Below are 19,287 nucleotides of genomic sequence, written 5' to 3'. Positions count from 1 at the left end.
TTCACAGAGGTGCTGGTCGCAAAACAATGGGCATAGAGGTCTAAACGTTCACAGAGGTGCTGGTCGCAACAAAACAATGGGCATAGAGGTCTAAAAGTTCACAGAGGTGCAGGTCCCAATTAAACAATGGGCATAGAGGTCTAAACGTTCACAGAGGTTTAGGTCCCAATAAAACAATAAGCATAGAGGTCTAAACGTTCACAGAGGTGCTGGTCGCAACAAAACAATGGGCATAGAGGTCTAAACGTTCACAGAGGTGCAGGTCCCAATAAAACAATGGGCATAGAGGCCTAAACGTTCACAGAGGTGCAGGTCCTAATCAAACAATGGACATAGAGGCCTAAACGTTCACAGAGGTGCAGGTCCCAATAAAACAAAGGACATAGAGGCCTAAACGTTCACAGAGGTGCAGGTCCTAACAAAACAATGGACATAGAGGCCTAAACGTTCACAGAGGTGCAGGTCCAAACAAAACAATGGGCATATACAGGCCTAAACGTTCACAGAGGTGCTGGTCCAAACAAAACAATGGGCATAGAGGTCTAAACGTTCACAGAGGTGCTGGTCCAAATAAAACAATGGACATAGAGGCCTAAACGTTCACAAAGGTGCCGGTCCCAACAAAACAATGGACATAGAGGCCTAAACGTTCACAGAGGTGCAGGTCCAAACAAAACAATGGGCATATACATGTAGGACTAAACGTTCACAGAGGTGCTGGTCGCAACAAAACAATGGGCATAGAGGTCTTAACGTTCACAGAGGTGCAGGTCCCAACAAAACAATGGACATAGAGGCCTAAACGTTCACAGAGCTGCTGGTCGCAACAAAACAATGGGCATGTAGGACTAAACGTTCACAGAGGTGCTGGTCGCAACAAAACAATGGGCATAGAGGTCTTAACGTTCACAGAGGTGCAGGTCCCAACAAAACAATGGACATAGAGGCCTAAACGTTCACAGAGCTGCTGGTCGCAACAAAACAATGGACATAGAGGTCTAAACGTTCATAGAGGTGCTGGTCGCAACAAAAGAATGGACATAGAGGTCTAAACGTTCATTGAGGTGCTGGTCTCAACAAAACAATGGGCATAGAGGTCTAAACGTCCAAAGAGGTGCTGCGGAGGGCTAAAAAAAGAAGGCCTGAATATTCACCCGGTTAGTTCATTATTGCTATGCAACTAGATTAAAGAATGACTTGGCTTTGATATTGCAAGTTATGATTTAAGTTTTCTTCACAGACAGGTGATAATTACCCAACATTGACTGAATCGTGGAATATTCAATTACAAGTAAATTCTTCCAAATATGTCACTTGATAATGTCTTTTTCAAAAGAGTTTCAGTGACGATATTGTGCACATCTTTGATGTCAATTTTCATCATACTATGTCAATTTCAAAATTAGGTCACATCACTGGATTGTGCAAAATCAAAACTCAATCTGTTGTAATTTTCTCCACAAGGAGTCGATTGACATATTTAAAAGCAGGTCACAATGATTCGAGTTTCCGCTATCCAGGTGTTCTTTATCTTTGACTTTACCTGGACAACGTTCATTTTCAAGTAGCATATACTTTTTATTCTAAGAATGGTTTTCAAAATGTAGGTCATATAGAAACTTAATATCCATATTTAATTTGAGTTGTTCAACACAGTGTGAACTCCCATTGTCTTAAGGCATTTTCTTTAAAAAAGTAGGTCACGTTGATCTATTTTTGCTTTTCCCATCAATCTACATTATTCTAAAAAAACCACGTTTGGTCACATGATTATATTTTGCAAAATCCATTTTCAACTTGAGTTCCTTAAGCCAAATATTGAATTGCATTGTTCCAAGTCAATTTTGCAACATTGAAAACACGTTAAAGTTATATTTCATGCTAATTTCACTGTAACGATCTGTCGCTTAAACATATATGATACAGGGCCAATTAACTTGACGATTTAACCATCCAAAAGCATATGTCGGCCGATAAGAGAGCCGAAATCTAGGGATCATATACTGCTGGTTTTGAATATAGGGCCTTCAATCACCGCCATTTTCAGTACCTTCGAGTTTTGTCGGAATTCCGAATCGTATCACGTGACTGACGTCCACACCACCTACACGTGGTGAGTGAGGTAAATCTCAGGGGACCAACTCAATGAAAATGGATGTATTTTCTGTTGAAAAAAAATCACATCAGTCCATCCACCAAATACAAAAACCGTATGACAACATCCATTTTCATTGAGTTGGTCCCCTGTGAGGTAAATAGCGCAAGCGCACACGTATTTGTGTTCGTTTTCCTTCTCGCTAATATGAAAAAAATATGGTGGTAAATGTCCACAGAGAGAGTATTTGAAACATCGAATTTACACATCGCCATAAGAATATTGTACCGTGGGAGCTTTATTTTCTTTGTAGACCCAGTCTGTTGTGGTCGACCACATTTTTTGTTTATGAAAAACTGTTGACATTTTCTCATGGTTTCACAACTCTCGTGTTACTTCGAGATTGTCGCGACGCTGTTTTGAAGAGTTCGGAATAATTCAGCATCTTTCGAGCCTATTTTTTTCTCGTGTACACGATAATTTTTTATGACTTTTATTATTAAAAATACTTTCAGTCCTACAACTTTATAAAAAGTGGTAAAATTAGAAAGTTTAAACCTCAGATAGACGGAGAAATATGTGTATAACACTAAAACAGTTTTCACTTTGACAAAAAGAGCTCAAGTTAAAGACCATATAATTTTAAACAAGATTTTTGCAAATAAGGGCATTGTGATCTTTATTTAAATTATAAATTGGTATCTAGGATAAGCACTTCATGCTTAAACTAAATTAGCAAACTTAGACAACTGTGACATATTTGTTTAATAAATGTCGTTGATAAATGAAAATTGTCATAAAGTCACTCTTACATGTCTCTTCAAGGAAGAACAGTTACTGAACCGCTAAAACAATTGATCATGATTTTTTTTTACATTCATTTTTTTGTAGGTCTAATGGTACATATTTGCTGTATAGAGCAATAGCCAACTCATTAGATGAAGGTTTAGTCCAAAAATACTCTTCCATAACGTCACATAGCATTGTTATTTCTTTTTCTCCTCCAATATGAAGATTAACAGAGAATAATAACAACAAAAAATGTAAAAAAATTAACGTTTGAAAATTAAGTAGAAAATAGGAGTTACAATTAGCCTATTGGGGCCGAGGTAGTCAAAGTGGTAAGATGTCCCCACACATTACCACAGGACATCCACTTCTTGGTCGCTTCGGACACTGGCCACTAGTCGGCGCTTTTTCTCTGGGTACATGTACTTTCGATGTTCCTTCATTACCGAACCTGGCACGTCCTTAAACGACCCTGGCTATTAATAGGACGTAAAACAAACCAAACCAAGTCATATATTGCATAAATCAATATGGCGGTATTTGACAATGAATTGTAATATCAAACTAAGGCTGTTATCATGTTGAATAGTGTAACACATACATATAGATACTAATAACTGTGACAATTTTAATATGTCATTTTCTTTCCAGTTGCTTATTATTTGTATTTAAAAATGAAAATAATGAAATTTTGAAAAACTCCGGGAAACGACGTCGTGCGACAACCCTAAAAACACCATATATTTTGAAATAAGAAAAATAAATGCTGAATGGAATATTTTTGAAAGACATGTGACTTGAATAAACTACAAAATGTTTGAAATTTCTTTAAATGAATTCAAATATTTTTTACCATGCCTGGGCATTTTATTAATCAAACTTTATTTAGGAGGTGTTCCATTTTGGGTACTCAAACCTGCTGAAACACAGGGCTGGACCGGGCATGCTTCCAAGCTCTGTATTTATAAATATATGCACTGCTGACAAGTAAACAAATCATGAAATTAATAATAAAAGCATCTATTTGTGGAATGTTAAGAAAAAAATCTGGATTCAGCCACAAGTAAGAAATTTTTTTACAATTATCTTCAAAAAGTGTTCCAATTTGGGTAGCGTCACGTTAACGTTACATACGGCCGATCGCTTCCGGTTACGTCAAGAATCAAATTAATTAAATATGGTCTAATTACACGATGATCAGTCGATGCCGGTCATTATTTGACATGATCATCTAAAGCAATGCATGGCTTCAACTTCTTCATACAGATTATTTACGTTATCTGCAGGACAACTTCATATGTAAATGAATACGAAACTTTCTCTTTATTACTAGCTCTGCTTGTTTTCCTACAGTAAACAAATCGCCAGTGCACGTGGTAGACCTTCGTTAAATATCTAAACAATTGACATAATTAAATAATTACACCATCATCACTGGTATAATTACCGTGTTCATATACCTATAGCTTTCACACCTGTATTCATGCCCCAGGACATGGCATACGACAACTATGGATACAGGTACGTGTGTATTTCACGGTCGGTTGATCAGACCTCAATATGCAAGCTCTCGGTGTCGCTCAGGTAAGGCCGGTTTTCAGAAGTGTACTTTAGTAACAGTTGACTATTCCGATCTCAAAATCGGTCCGGTATTCGGAATTGGGAGGGATCGGTTTTGGGAAGTTTTATTTACTATTAATAAAGAGGAATATATTCCGTACATGACATCCATGTTCGGTTTCTAGAGGTGATCGGTTTTGAGAAGGTTCGGTTTCGGGAGGTTCCACTGTATAGGGATTAGACCAGGTGAGCTAAAAAGTATTTGTATCCACAAAAATTACACAGTGGGATACTAGTAGTGCATTGATAGTCTTAATTGCAGTGAATATCACCTCCAAGTAGAGCATGAATACAATGAAAATATCAAAGTTAATGTAAAATGAACTGCAGTCTTTATCAAACACTGAAAGTTAATGTAAAATGAACTGCAGTCTTTATCAAACACTGAAAGTTAATGTAAAATGAACTGCAGTCTTTATCAAACACGGAAAGTTAATGTAAAATGAACTGCAGCCTTTATCAAACACGGAGATGAACAAAGGTCGTCTCTTAGATTTTCTGTTTTTCCACAATGAAGACAATATGGAAGTAATGAGGTCTTCACATAATACATCACAAAAGTAACACAACTCAGTCAAAGTTGAAATTCTTACATTTACAGTTTGGCGTGTACAGATTAAAGTGTTCAGGATGTTTTAATGCTAAACGCCTTCGAATGTGCATTAACAACTTTATGTACAAATCCATAAGTCTGCATCGTTGTATTTTGGTACATCATTATTATTTTTCAAATGATACACTATTTACAAAATATCTCCTAAGTATCTTGCTAGGAAACAGTGACTTTGCTAAATATCGATGATAATAATTGAATAACAAAACATACTGAAACAAACTTCCAACAATATCAGAAATAAAACCTTCTAGGGTAGAATCATTTAACTAGTACATAAATGGATATTTGGGAAATAAGTCACGAGTACTTACTATTCAAGACGATTGAGAAACAACAGTTTTCGTGTAAGATTGAGAAACTGTGTAAAGCTTGGATTGAATATATTGAAGCCCATCAAAACAAGGAATTAGCCATGTCGGTCCTGGTACTGATGTGAAAACCTTAAATTGATTTAACATTAAAATTATGAGAACATTCTAATTTGAAGAGTTCTGTTCGTGTTAACTGCCATAATCATATTATATGATAATTCGTACCCATATAAAGTTGAATGATACACTTTTGCCTTAACTATTTTACAATTGTTATAGGATTAAGAGTTCTAGGATGCACACTAGACTTCATAAGAGTCATTACTAATTCCACTTTTCTATGCATCGTCAGTCATGTCGGACGAATATAAATTAAAATTCAAAATAATATCATCCTGTAATAAATCATTGTGTCTTATTTTGAATAACTACTCTCAAAGAGTCAGTTTTTAGCTTTCAATGAAATACTTGACGAAATCAACTTTGGTCCTAAACCCTAGACGAAATTATTGTAAATATAGTAATAACAACAGGGTCCGAGTCTGACAATGCCAAGGCTGACGGTATAATCTGCTACTTCTTAAATGACCTATTTAAACAGACCTACTGAGACCAACCGAGGTAACATTTTATCAAGTTAATGGATTTTGTTTGCATTAAATCTACCAATGACTTTGTATTTTAGGATTAGATACGAAATTCATCACAATATGAAACACATCAAAAACAACCTAAGACAATCAGGGCCCAGTTGTTCAAGAGGTGATTATATGACTCTTTCATATGTAGGATAGAACTATTCCACCCGAGGGTACAGAATTTTTGGTCAGAACCGAGGCTTGCCGAGGTTTCTGACCCAAAATTCTGTACCTGAGGGTGGAATAGTTCTATCCTACATAATTTACATATGAAAGAGTTATTTTCTCACATTGCTTGTCGAGTTACTTGCACGAAAGGTGAGACAGCCATTTTTTGACAAAATCTTAACTTCTTAAATAATTGATCGATTTTAAAAATAAGAACGCCATTCGAAAGAGCTCATCAAAGTTTGGTTTATATTAAATAAATATAAACAAGAAATCTTAGGTAAAACGGTTTGAAATGCAAATTAAACAAATGAAATGGTAAATAAATTCGGCAAATCAATCGAAATATAGAAGAAAAATGACGTCAACTTTGGCTGATATGACGTCATCTGATTGTTCGGCAATTGTGACGTCACAGCTATGTAAGATACATTTTTCTCGCACCTCGGACAGGGAAATCTCACATGATACCCGGTGCTAGATTTTTCTATCTCGTCCGATCTGTCTGGTACCTTTACGTGATTTTTGGCGGAATTTTACGCCATTCATGTAACATTCCGCGCATGTGACGTCATACTATCGAATCGATGACGTCACATGCTTCAGATAATCAATATTATTAGAAATATGTGCATTCAGTCATTTACCATGCATTGTTTGGTTGTTGTTTTTAATCATGAAAACACTATGTACCGATTGATCATCGTTTTTCTTTGATATAACCGAACTATAGTTTTACGTGGAATGACTGAAATCGCAGCGCAGATGAAATGGTTAATCGGCTTTGAACCAGGAGGCCCAAGACGGGATAATTTTAGTTCTGAACTCGTATAGATGGGTTTCGTTATATCTTAGAGGCGCGAGAAAAAAAATCTATTACCTATAATTGATCGAGATCGGGTTATCTCAGTCTCGGGCTAAGATTTTGTAACATCCCAACCTCGACTAACGCCTCGGTTGGGATTATGTTACAAAATCTTAGCCCTCGACTAAGATAATCCGATCTCGATCATTTACAGGTAACAGATTTTATTAATCTTACATAGCTGTCTTTCATGGGACAACTCTATCTTACATGGCTAGCCATGTGAGAAAAGGCTAATCACAGTTTAACGATAATGTTCAAATCAAGATAACACAAGTTCTTTTAGTGTAAACTTTAAAGAATATTTATGACATTTTTTAAAAAGAACTCCATTCTCGACTTTAATCATGGTGTTTGCAGTAAAAAAGAAATGAAAATTTCACTAATCAAAAGATTAAGGTAACAACCTTTTGAATAACTGTGCTCAGAATGTTACATGAGAAGAAATCTACTCGGACACGAGAGACTGATGTAAGCAGTTTTCACTTTCCCCGTAAAGGAGCAGGATCAGAAATAACTTGGCCTCTGGTTTGAATAGGGACCGGACGTACCACATCACCTAGGAAAGTACAGTTTCTAAATCTTCAACGACTTAATGCTCAAGAAATCAGAAATCATTCTGGAATTTTGATCACGTCAGTTTCAAATTCTAAATCTGAAATGTTTCAGACTGTCACATTCATTTGAACCGAAATTGATCATAATTTGATCTTTGTGAATTTCAATATGGAAGTAAGGTAAATTTCAAGTCCTGAAATCCTGAAAGAGATTCCGCTTATTTCAGGTAAATTTCGTGTAAGCGTTTCGTTTAATTTCAGTTTGATGCATATAAGAAAGAAAAAGTACCATATTGATGATTTCCGCATGCGAAATCAGTCATTCCAGCAGGGGAATCAAGTTGTTATATAGCTGTATATTACTGAATTATCTCCCTTATAAAATTATTTCAAAAAATGCTTATAAGAATTTATTTTCAGACTTAAATATCTATAGGAACATCAATTATAACATATGGCATATTAATAATATTCTTCGACACTTACCTTATTTGCTTAAATTTATCAACAGTATGTTTATTAATTTGTATAATCTCTGGCTAGGAGAGGATTTATATAGGCTTATATGTTGTCCAATCCTATCGTTTTTTCAATACAATTGGTTTAAATGAAAAATGAAAGTTGTTATACCGTCACTTTACTTCTTTTATCAGGTTAAGCCTAATTAATTGTTTACATAAATTGCCCAGTAGTCGTGACCATCACAGTATAGATAAACATTGACCACTCGACGAATTCAATCCTTATGGGTCCAATACAATGTTTACTAAAACATGATTTAACTTCAAAAATTGTCCTATACAAAAAGGTCAATAGTTTGTAGTGATTTCGCCATTAGCAATTGTTGATGATGCATGGTAAATAGTTTGTAGCATTTCCTCACATTAATACAAATGATTAATATTGACGCCTTCGAAATATGTAGCTTGTAACATTTTAACGCAGGTGGTTATTAAGCCAGAAATCATTGATAATCAAAATCATTATCATTGTTTAGAATACAATTCCTGTTTGTATACAAATGAAAACCTACCTTTCATTTCATTTCAGATATATTTTATTGTCAGATGTTAAAGACAATAAGAATAGGGCAACATGCCTACACACGCCTTCTCCTACCATCCATATTTTAATGAAAGTATAATTATCTATTTGGGGCGTTCTACGGCCACTCAGTGATAAGCAAGTTATTAAGATATCCAAGAGTCAGCTGTATATTGTATGGTATTTAAAACATCCACATTGTTTTTATTCTGAGTGCAAGGTTTTTTCAGACGTCAAAGGTCAAATGTTGAAATCCATTATTGTAACGATCATTCAATGAGGCAGAAGAAACAATATTAACTTTGAAAAGAGAAGATTCTTAGCAACACATCAACACATCTTTTATGAATCAGGTAAAAATTTATTAATAATATTAACTAAAGGAAGACTGCGTAAAGGACTATACACTATATATAAACTTTTATCTATTGCAACTTCAAGACAAGCAGGACGAACATTTCCCTGTAAGGAACACTAACTCTTACGTACATAACAGCATCCTCGATACTCCAGGGGTTCCGATCACTTACGATCTCTACACCCCTGGACTATCTCATCGTAAAAATGGAGGCAACAGAACAGGTAATTTAGTCCTTTGATGTACATCAAAAGAGCCGTATAACGGTACACTGTGGTTGACTATGAGGCTTTGAAGTTGGGCGTCGCTCTCTCTGTAGTCTTCAAAGGAAATCTTTGCTGGTCTGTGATTGGTCAAATATTTTCAGCTGAGCTGCCTTCAATTTCACTATGAGATAGTCCAGGGGTGTAGAGATCGTAAGTGATCGGAAGCACTGGAGTATCGAGGATGACATAACAGAGGAATTCGTGAATCTTTTACAAGCCATAGCTTCAAATCATTACCTTTATCTATATTTACCGGTAGATATAATTCATATTGTAATTCAACATTTGTCTCGTGTTTTACTGGCAGTTGGGTCCTAAATACGTTCCTAATACAAGAGGAAAAATACAAATAGATCACTATACTGAAAAGTCACTAAGTCATATAGACACGAGATCAAATCGTTGCGACAAATGTGATGCAAAATGAATTTAAAAAGGCAAAAAATTGATATGAAATGGAACAAATGAGAGAAAATGTCCACTTATATCCCGAAGTAGACAGTTGTTGTGCCTTTAAGTGCGTGTCATAGTCTCGTCATGTTGTTACAGGCCGTCAGGATATGTTGGGCGATCTCCGGTACTCCGATATTATGCTTTGCCTGGGTGAAGAGCGTTGGACCGCTCTGTCTCATCATCGCAGCATCTCTCTCCATCACCTTCAGGTCGGACCCCACCGCCTCCGCTAGATCAGTCTTGTTGATGACCAGCAGGTCACTCTGTGTGATGCCAGGGCCGCCTTTACGTGGGATTTTATCCCCTCCTGTGTAGAAAAAACGCAATGGTATGAATCAACCAATATAATTACTACCTGATTCTTTAAAAAAAAAACCTAGCCAATTTTGAAAAAATGGAGTGAATGTAAATAATAAAAAAACAAAGACCAGTTAACAGTACATTTTTGATACCAATTATAAAATATCATAATCTCAATAATATTAGTTTAGCGGATATATTCTTTCACTTGGTCCAGGTATCTTATTCCTATATACATCAGTAACACCTCTTATACAAAAAGGTGAATATAGTTCACAAACAAAATGGTGACGTTATTAAAGTGAAGTGAAAGATCATAGAGATGCGTTGTGAGGATAGCAGATAAATAATTGACGACATGATGAAAGCAATCTATATAGCAGCAGTTACAGTAACTATGTAACGAATACTACCATTTATAATACATCACTTGACTAGCTAACATACTAAAGACAAAATAGGAGCGAATGTTCATAATTAGCTAAACATGCTAAAGACAACATGAAAGAGGGTATTCATAATTAGCTAAATATGCTAAAGACAAATTGGGAGCGAATACTCATAATAAGCTAAATACGCTAAAGACAAAATGGGAGCGAATATTCGTAATAAGCTAAATATGCAAATGACAAAATGGGAGAGAATGAAGCTAAACCTAAACATGCTGATGACAAAATGAGAGTGTATTCATATAATTCTTTTAACATTATAGGCAATAACTATGGCTAAGAATGTAAGCGAGTCATAGTGAGGCCAAGACAAAAATCTTTTATGATGAAAATTTAGCTAACTTAGTTCAGAAAACCTTATTGGTGACATTTCCAGGAAATTGGAAATGTTACATGAATTTTAAAAAATAGCATTACACATGTCCGGGTGTCGTTATCAACCACATCTGGGACACCTTACCTGCCACATCAATGACATAGATGATATAGTCGGCAAGTTCTCTGCTAAAGTTGGCGGCGAGATTATCTCCCCCTGACTCTATTATAACTAACTTCGGAGAAAACTTCTTTGTAAGTTCTCGTACTTCTTCCATATTTAATGAGTAATCCTATAATAGAAGTGAAACAATTGGATGAATTTTCAGCAATATCAGACATGTTTTTGTGGCTTCATTCCTTACATTTAAACGAAAAGCTTCAATGAATAACATTTAAATAGACCGAAAAAAAGCAAGGATTGAATGACTTGACAAATGGCGTCCCCATCAGAATAATCTCAAACCTTAAAACTAACTATTGTAATCATCTGAATAAGTTAATCACCGTCATTACTTCACTTTATCAGAAGTTACTTTATAAACGCATACAATGGGTATTAGAGAAATATTCTATTATTAAAGGGACAATTCACTCAGGCTAATTCTTTTACATAACAAAGAAGCAAAATATGACATAAATGTATTGTTCTACATTTCTTATGAAACATATAACATAAGATATTGACAAATTCCACGTCATTGTTTAGTATTTTAATTGATACCGTTGTAATTACAAATCGTTGATCAATACGATTAAGCAGGTACAATATGTATGCTGTACCAATATCCGAGCCAAAGTCATGCACGTTAAACAAATGAACTACATAACCACTGTGAAGGTGATATAATGATTTTTTAGGCAAGACAATTCACCTAATAAGGTAAACACACTTCAGTCAGAGCGATTTGAGCAGTTCTAGACAAAAGTAGCATTACTCTACGAGCAAGGGACTGGGTTCGGCATACAAGATATTCGACCACAATGTGTAATGGCCGACAGCGAGTGAGTTTGAACAATTCACACGCATTTCACCACCTTGGGATTTTCTGACATATCACAGTAAAACCGACTGATCTAATTTCCATTAGAACTGGGTGTTTTCCGATATATATACAAATTTTAATGTTCTCGTAGAATGAATTGTCCCTTTAAGGTGAAAGGCGATATTTAAAAATCATTAATTACACATGATGGATCCTGTTTTATTGGTATTTCTACCATCTTCCACAGAACGCACCTCTCTAATAGCGGCATGTGGGCAGCCTCCGGTCTCCACTGCGCTCATGCGCTCTTCGGGGAGAGCTTTGTTTCGAACTAGGAATTCCCAATCCTCTCTGTATTAAAACATATCAACATTTGCATATCATAATAATTACTCATGTCTTGTTTAAATGTTCAATATTTTAAGATTCAAGAAAGTTCGATTATTTTCCCTTTCTGTGAATTCTAGCTTTATTAAGAACTATCAAACATACGTATGGTATTGACAAAATTGTTTTCAAGTGAGGCACGTTTAACTTGTTTTAACTCTGACAAGATTTTAAAGAAAATGCATGCAAACTGAAACCCAAAAACAGTTACAAATATAAAATCATAAAATGAAGTGAACTTACCTTGTGAAAATGTCGTTGGTTACCACGCAGATGTTGTGAGTTTCCCGAAGGTGTTTACAGAGTGCCAGAACTAGAGCGGTCTTGCCTGATCCTACGGGACCTCCTATACCAACAGTAAAGGCTCTCTATAGAAATAAATACAGTTTTGATTACATCGTTAGTGACGACGGGATTTTTAATGACACCTAAAGATACAGGTAGGGAGGAGAGAGGAGCGTTTTTACATATAATAATGCTGTTAGTCGGTGCGTTTTGTACATAAATATTTTGAATGTGTTATATACAGAAAATATTGTTATACCCCTATAAAATAGTTTCTAAATAAAATTTATTGACAAAAATGCCAATAAATTAACTGTTCCGTCGAGCGGTCCCAAGAACTGTTAAAATCGACTGTTACAATGTGCTGTTGGACCAGAGTGACGTCACACCTATAATTCGTGACGTCAATGCATTGTTTTGAATCAATGGGTATAACAAAACAGTTGTCGACTGGGTTTTCAGACAAGACAACATATGATTTGTTGGACTCTCAAACAAACTGTTGCCGTTGGTATTCGGTCTCGGGCAACAATTTGTCTTCAGGTCCAACAAGTCATCTGTTGCCTTCAATTCCAGTCAACAACTGTATACTGTGAGTCGGAGCTTTTGGACCTAAATATTGTTTGTATTATGAACAGAAAATGATGGTATTCGGAGCAGTCCCACGCATTTTTATTTTGATAGTTATAATAGATGTCTTATATTCTCTGATCTATTATTACCAACACATGCTGTGAAATTATTTTTTACGTAGATGCAAATGCCCGTGGTCGGAGCATGTAGAGAAAATGTTAAGATGAATGTCTCAAGTGGACATCATGCGGAAATCATCCACTGACCTAGTTTCTATAGAATAATACAGTATATCAGATTACTTCAGAATGGTGTATCCTACGAATTATGAATGGGATCATTGGACTGTGCAAAATCAAATGTCGGTAAACGTGTCTAGATACAGGAACACAATATGACACAGTCATGCTAACTTTAGTTACATATGCCTTACTTTTTCGGCCGTTTTTTTTAAACTTTGCCGTACTTTAAATGGCGTTCTATTTGGTCTTTGTCTTACTTTTAAAGCTGTTTTAATTGGTTTTTGCCGTACTCTTTAGGCAATTTCATTTGGTATTTGCCTTGGTTTTTAGGCTGTTCTATATGGTCTTTGTCTTGATTTTAAGGCTGTTTTATTTGGCCTTTGTCCTGGTTTTAAGGCTGTTTAATATGGTCTTTGCCTTAGTTTTAAGGCTGTTTTATTTGGCCTTTGTCCTGGTTTTAAGGCTGTTTAATATGGTCTTTGCCTTAGTTTTAAGGCTGTTTGATTTGGTCTTTGCCTTGGTTTTTAGGCGATTTAATTTGGTCTTTTCCTTGGTTTTAAGGCTGTTTTATATGGTCTTTGCCCTTAGCCTTGGTTTTAAGGCTGTTTTATATGGTCTTTGCCTTGGTTTTAAGGCTGTTTTATATGGTCTTTGCCTTGGTTTTTAGGCGATTTAATTTGGTCTTTGCCTTGGTTTTAAGGCTGTTTTTAATGGTCTTTGCCTTCGTTTTTTTGCAGCAATTTTACATTTGCAAAAGTTCAAAAATTAAATTTCTATTGTTTGTAATGTTTTCATAAAGGGATTTTAAGAAACGACCCATTTGACGACCACTTTGAAAGCATGTTTCTTCGCTTTAAGTACAGCTAAAATTTCACCATTTCTTTCAATGACTTCTACTGAACTCATCAGCGCTACAGCATTCTTAGGTGTATCTCTGTAAATCCTTACTATGGCTATTGAATTTTAAATGTTAAGCATTAATAAGTGAAATGATATACTTTTTATCACTTTATTTCGTTTAAGCTTTAGGTTAATTTCAGCACATTCTTTACTATAAAATATTGAGAAATAACATGTTTAAATGAGGTAAAAATGTAAGCACAATGACCAAATTTTCGTGTATATGACCAAAACGATGCAAAACCCACGAAATCAACTATTTATGTCTGAGTGGCATTTATCGATTCAAAATTCCCCATAGGAGTTAAGAAGTTTAGTTATAAGTGTGGGAAGCCGGGGCCTGTTATCCCACTTCCTTCATGCTGATTGTTTAGGACTAGGTAAACTTACCAAGTCCTATGATGTTATTCGGAGCCTAGTCCCATGCATTTTTATTTTGATAATTATAATAGATGTCTTGGTAATATTCTCTTTTATCCTGCAACTGTCCCACATACTGACCGATAACTACTGCCGGATAAACTTGTGCTTTATCCGTCAATACGAAATGCTTTATCCGTCAATGCGATCACGTGAATTTGTTCCATATCTGACGGAACTTTTTCTAACTTGACCCAGAACTTGAACCTTCCGGTGAATGAAACGTCATTCAGTCCCGCTAAAACGTGACGTAACATTCACCGGAATTACGTCATTTTTACGCTATCGAAAATCTCGTATGGCGGTGTCGTCTTTTCCTTGGCTCATGGCAAAGGTATGTACTGTAAAGTAACTCTTTAATGGGTATTTATTGTTTTTTGAGTATTTTCATTTTGTTTCAGTGATATATCACACTGAATAATATTACGGATACTGTTTGTGAATGCGCTTATTTATTTCCCACGGCAGTAAAAAGGAGTACACTCTCATTCGGTTTACTGAATGAATCTTTACCTCCGCATCAAGGAAGCGTCTCGCTTCGAACAAAACCAAGTAAATAACTGTCAATTTGCTTTCGTTTTGAATGCCAAAATAGTTGCAGGATAAACAGAATACACGGTTAGTATCTTATAATACAAGGTTTATTTTGGTGCTCGACACGGAAAGCCGGGATGACTCGGCAAAGCCTTGTCATCTCGGCTTTCCTAAGTCTCGCACCAAAATAAACCTTGTATTGTAAGATACTAAACGTGTATTCTCTATATCTATTATTACCATCACATGCTGTGATTATTTTTCATGTAGATGCAAATGCCCGTGGTCGGAGCATGTACAGAAAATGCTAAGAAGAATGTCTCACGTTGACATCATGCGGAAATCATCCACTGACCTAGTGTCTATAGAATAATACAGTATATCAGATTATGTCAGAATGGTGTACAGTATCCTACGAACTATGAATGGCGTCATTGGACTGTGCAAAATCAAATGTCGGTAAACGTGTCTAGATACAGGAACACAATATGACACAGTTATGCTATCTTAAGGTTGTATTCTTCTGAGGTTTCAGTCCCGTTGAAGTCTCGTTTCGACATAGATCAAAGAAGTTATGAGATTTTCAAATAAAATCTATCAATATCTGTAGGAAGTTACCAGTTGCAAATTTTGTCAAAAAATCACATTTCTAGCTTTGGTAGATTTTTTTTATATGGGGATTTTAAGAAATGGCCCATTTGGCGGCCATTTTGAAATTGTGTCTTTTTTCGCTTTGAGTAGATCCACAGTTTTACCATTTTTTACTGAAGTTGTTATTTAAATCATCACTGCGCCAGTATTTTTTAGCTGTATCGAGGTAATTTTTGCTGTAAATCTTTACTGGGTTCGTGGTAATTAAAATATTGAACATTAATGTGTGATATGATACACTTTGTCTCTTTATTTTTACATTTAATGGTAATTTGAGCACAATTATTTTTTACTCGAAAATACTGAAAAATAACAAATATTCAAATGGGGCAAAAAAGTAAGCACACGGACCCCCCATTTTTTTGCCTGATTTAGAAAGAACAACCCTTTCCCTGTTGATGTGCAAAATATTAACAAAAGTTTAATACCAGAACTTTTTTTATAAAGGGCTAAAATTGGCTAAAATTTGACTTCTCAGAAGAGTACATCCTTAAGTTACATATGCCTTACTTTTTAGGCCGTTTTTTTAAACTTTGCCGTACTTTAAATGGCGTTCTATTTGGTCTTACTTTTAAAGCTGTTTTAATTGGTTTTTGCCGTAGTTTAGTTTAGTTATAAGTTTGGGAAGCTGGGGCCTGTTATCCCACTTCCATCATGCTGATTGCTTTAGGACTAGAAACAATCACTTTATAAACTATGATGTGTCTCGTCCAAAGAACCAAGCAGAACTTTATTAAAAGGACGAGCGCTCAGTTAATGTCAGTAGAAACGTTACAGTGTCGGCAGCAATCTCCAAAAACACACACACTATACGCACGGAACACGTCACAGTGGAGGCCATCCGTAGATTAATGACCTGTCCAGCTTCTGTTTATATCATAAAGCGTGAAAACAAAATCAATCAACCGAGGTTAGGTTTGTAGGAATGATGACAAACTAATCTTCGTATGATAATGTTTACTGACCTCCTTCCAATCTGTGCGCGTGAGAGGCACGTCTCGTTCCGTAAACTTTCCGGGCCCGTCCATGATTTCGTGGGTGTGTCCGTGCTCGTTGCCATGACTGTGTCCGCCATTTGCCTCGGAACCGGAAACTATCGGTCCGGCTTATACATGAAAAAATAAAAATAAATAAAGAACATTTGGAGAGCAAAATCATTACTATGAAAACTATTTGATGCTATATCTTACAGATGTAAACAACTCAGAAGGACTTACCTGCATAAAATGTACAAAATCATATAGATAGAGGATGTCATGTTAATATTGCCTCATATTTCCTACATTAACGTATTGAAAAGTATTTATATCAAATCATGTCAACGCCTACGGAAAAGAAGTTTTGTCATCAACAAAAGTATTCCTAAATCTGCTACAGCATCCGTTACAAGGACAGCATTGAAGTTCGTTGGTGATATTCTGACGCAACATTTTATAAAGCATATTATACTATTATACCCTCATAACCTCAACAAAATAAAAATATATTCTTTATATTTACAGTTTTTCACGTAAATAAATACTATTTATTCTCGCGGCAGTTGCATTTTTTTTATTAAAATACCCATTTTTTTTCTCCCGTCATCGTCAACGAATTCGATTGAACAGCTAATTGGAATCGAGTCATTCATATGTTCCCACCAAAACTGAGGTCATGACCCCACGTTGCTACGTCATGACTATTCCCGTAACAATATAATCGCCGCGCATGTTGTGCTATCATTATTTAGCATTGAAGTCACTATTTTTTAATTTCATCGGGGTATGAAAGAAATTTCGTTTGCAAACTGTGAGAATCCGCTACTCCGCGTAGCGGATTCTCACAAAAGTTTGCAAACAAAATTTATTTCATACCCCGATGAAATTTGAAAAATAGTGACTTCAATGTTTATAATTAATTTGTCCAGACTACTTTATAAAATGAAATATGTTAACACGTACGATTCCAATGATTTTTTCCAAGGGATTCTTTTTTCCAAATCAATACGCAACGTCAATGTTTCTATTGTGACGTCATGATAACGTCGGGTTTCCGCGCCATTCTCGTTTTTTTCCCATCATGGAATGAAAAAAAATGAATAGGCCAATCAGAAAGTCAGAAACAAAGAGAAAATTAATTATACACTGATAATGATAATACTAGAATGCATGCTTATTGAGTCCATGTCAGTGCAAACTGTAAATATTTATCAATGACTTTCAAGAGCCATTGCCATTATCAAAGGAACAGGAAAATAATTCGTTGTCTTTTCACTAAGCGAAACCACCACAAAAGATAAGTTTAAGAGTTCAGTGTTATTTTTATCATAGACAGTGCAATTTTGTAATCCTCCTTAGAAGTAAGATCACTCTTACCTTTAATAAAGTTACAATTTTCACTAGATGCATCAGTCTCCATCATTCCAACTCTATAAAAGAAATAATATATCCCCGTTATCGACCATTACAGTAATTATTTAGTTAATGTTGAAAACCCTTTTTATTGTTACATATTTATACACTTCAATTGATAGAGTGATTTGGTTTTCTTCTCGTACGCATTTTTATATATTTAAGATCGTTCATGATCATATCGGTCATCGGAACGTTACTTAAAACTTTAATGACCGAGATTGTAAATTACTTTATAGTGTACATGTATTGTTCATCATCCTCGATCCTGGTTACACCTGCTCCTTTAACATACAGTATCTAGCCAAGCTCGCGCCCCTTTAACAGTAAAGACACTTGCCACATGTGTGCTTGTTTACAATTCTAGTATACACATACATGCATAGCCCATTCTATAATGACGCGTTATCTTAAATGTAATTAACAATATGTTGAACTGTTTTGAAGCTCATTCGATGTCAATGTATGACAATCGTGCAATAACATTGTTTTACGTGTGCTACCTATCGTTGAAAGCGTGTTACTTACCTGCGTGTACTTCTGTTGAGATCGAGTGACTGTTTTGTGTGCAGGGTCAGATTTAACCTAGGGTAAATATTATCCGGTGTTCCCCAGGCGAGGAAATATGGAATCGGTCGGGGTTTTATTAGAGTTAAGTTAATAAAGATGTGGTTTGGTTTAATAAGCTCAACGTCCTATTAACAGTGAAATAAGGTCTTTCAGGGCAATGTGTAGTAATGTGTTATTAACTTATGCGTGTATGGATGTCTTTGTGTTTAGCGAGGCTGTAGTATTTTTTTGATTTTGTATACTCTTTTCCTTTCTTAAGTACTATCTCAATAAAGTCAACCTCGATAATCCAGGGGTTCCGATCACTTACGATCTGTACCTTAACCGTTAGTTCAGAGGCATTTTGTAGAATATCGGGTCTACATCTTAACCATTAGGCCAGGGGTTACAGTTTGTAGAATGTCGGACACCTTAACCATTAGGTAAGCGGGTGACAGTTTGTAGAATGTCGGACACCTTAACCATTAGGCCAGCGGGTGACAGTTTGTATAAACGATTTTTGAAG

The 19,287-nt window shown here is 35.7% G+C and overlaps 1 protein-coding gene across 2 annotated transcripts; it reads right to left on the bottom strand.

Moving 5' to 3' along the window:
• Nucleotides 1–9,043: 9,043 nt before the first annotated feature.
• LOC138322204 (urease accessory protein UreG-like) lies at nt 9,044–18,802 on the bottom strand. 2 transcript variants are annotated; one of them, XM_069266255.1, is made up of 7 exons: nt 18,741–18,802; nt 18,177–18,229; nt 16,788–16,927; nt 12,461–12,585; nt 12,085–12,181; nt 10,990–11,137; nt 9,044–10,087 (listed from the first exon to the last, which is right to left on the bottom strand). In XM_069266255.1, exons 2-7 carry the CDS (start codon nt 18,220–18,222, stop codon nt 9,852–9,854), a joined length of 792 nt encoding a protein of 263 aa, XP_069122356.1. In that variant the 5' UTR covers nt 18,223–18,229; nt 18,741–18,802; the 3' UTR covers nt 9,044–9,851. The 2 variants fall into 2 exon arrangements, with proteins under 2 accessions (XP_069122356.1, XP_069122362.1); XM_069266261.1 differs by lacking the exons at nt 18,177–18,229; nt 18,741–18,802 and adding an exon at nt 17,763–18,170.
• Nucleotides 18,803–19,287: the final 485 nt, after the last annotated feature.

Source organism: Argopecten irradians, chromosome 1 (genome assembly GCF_041381155.1).
Source record: "Argopecten irradians isolate NY chromosome 1, Ai_NY, whole genome shotgun sequence".
NCBI lineage: Eukaryota > Metazoa > Mollusca > Bivalvia > Pectinida > Pectinidae > Argopecten > Argopecten irradians.
This window is presented reverse-complemented; position numbering and strand designations above follow the sequence as displayed.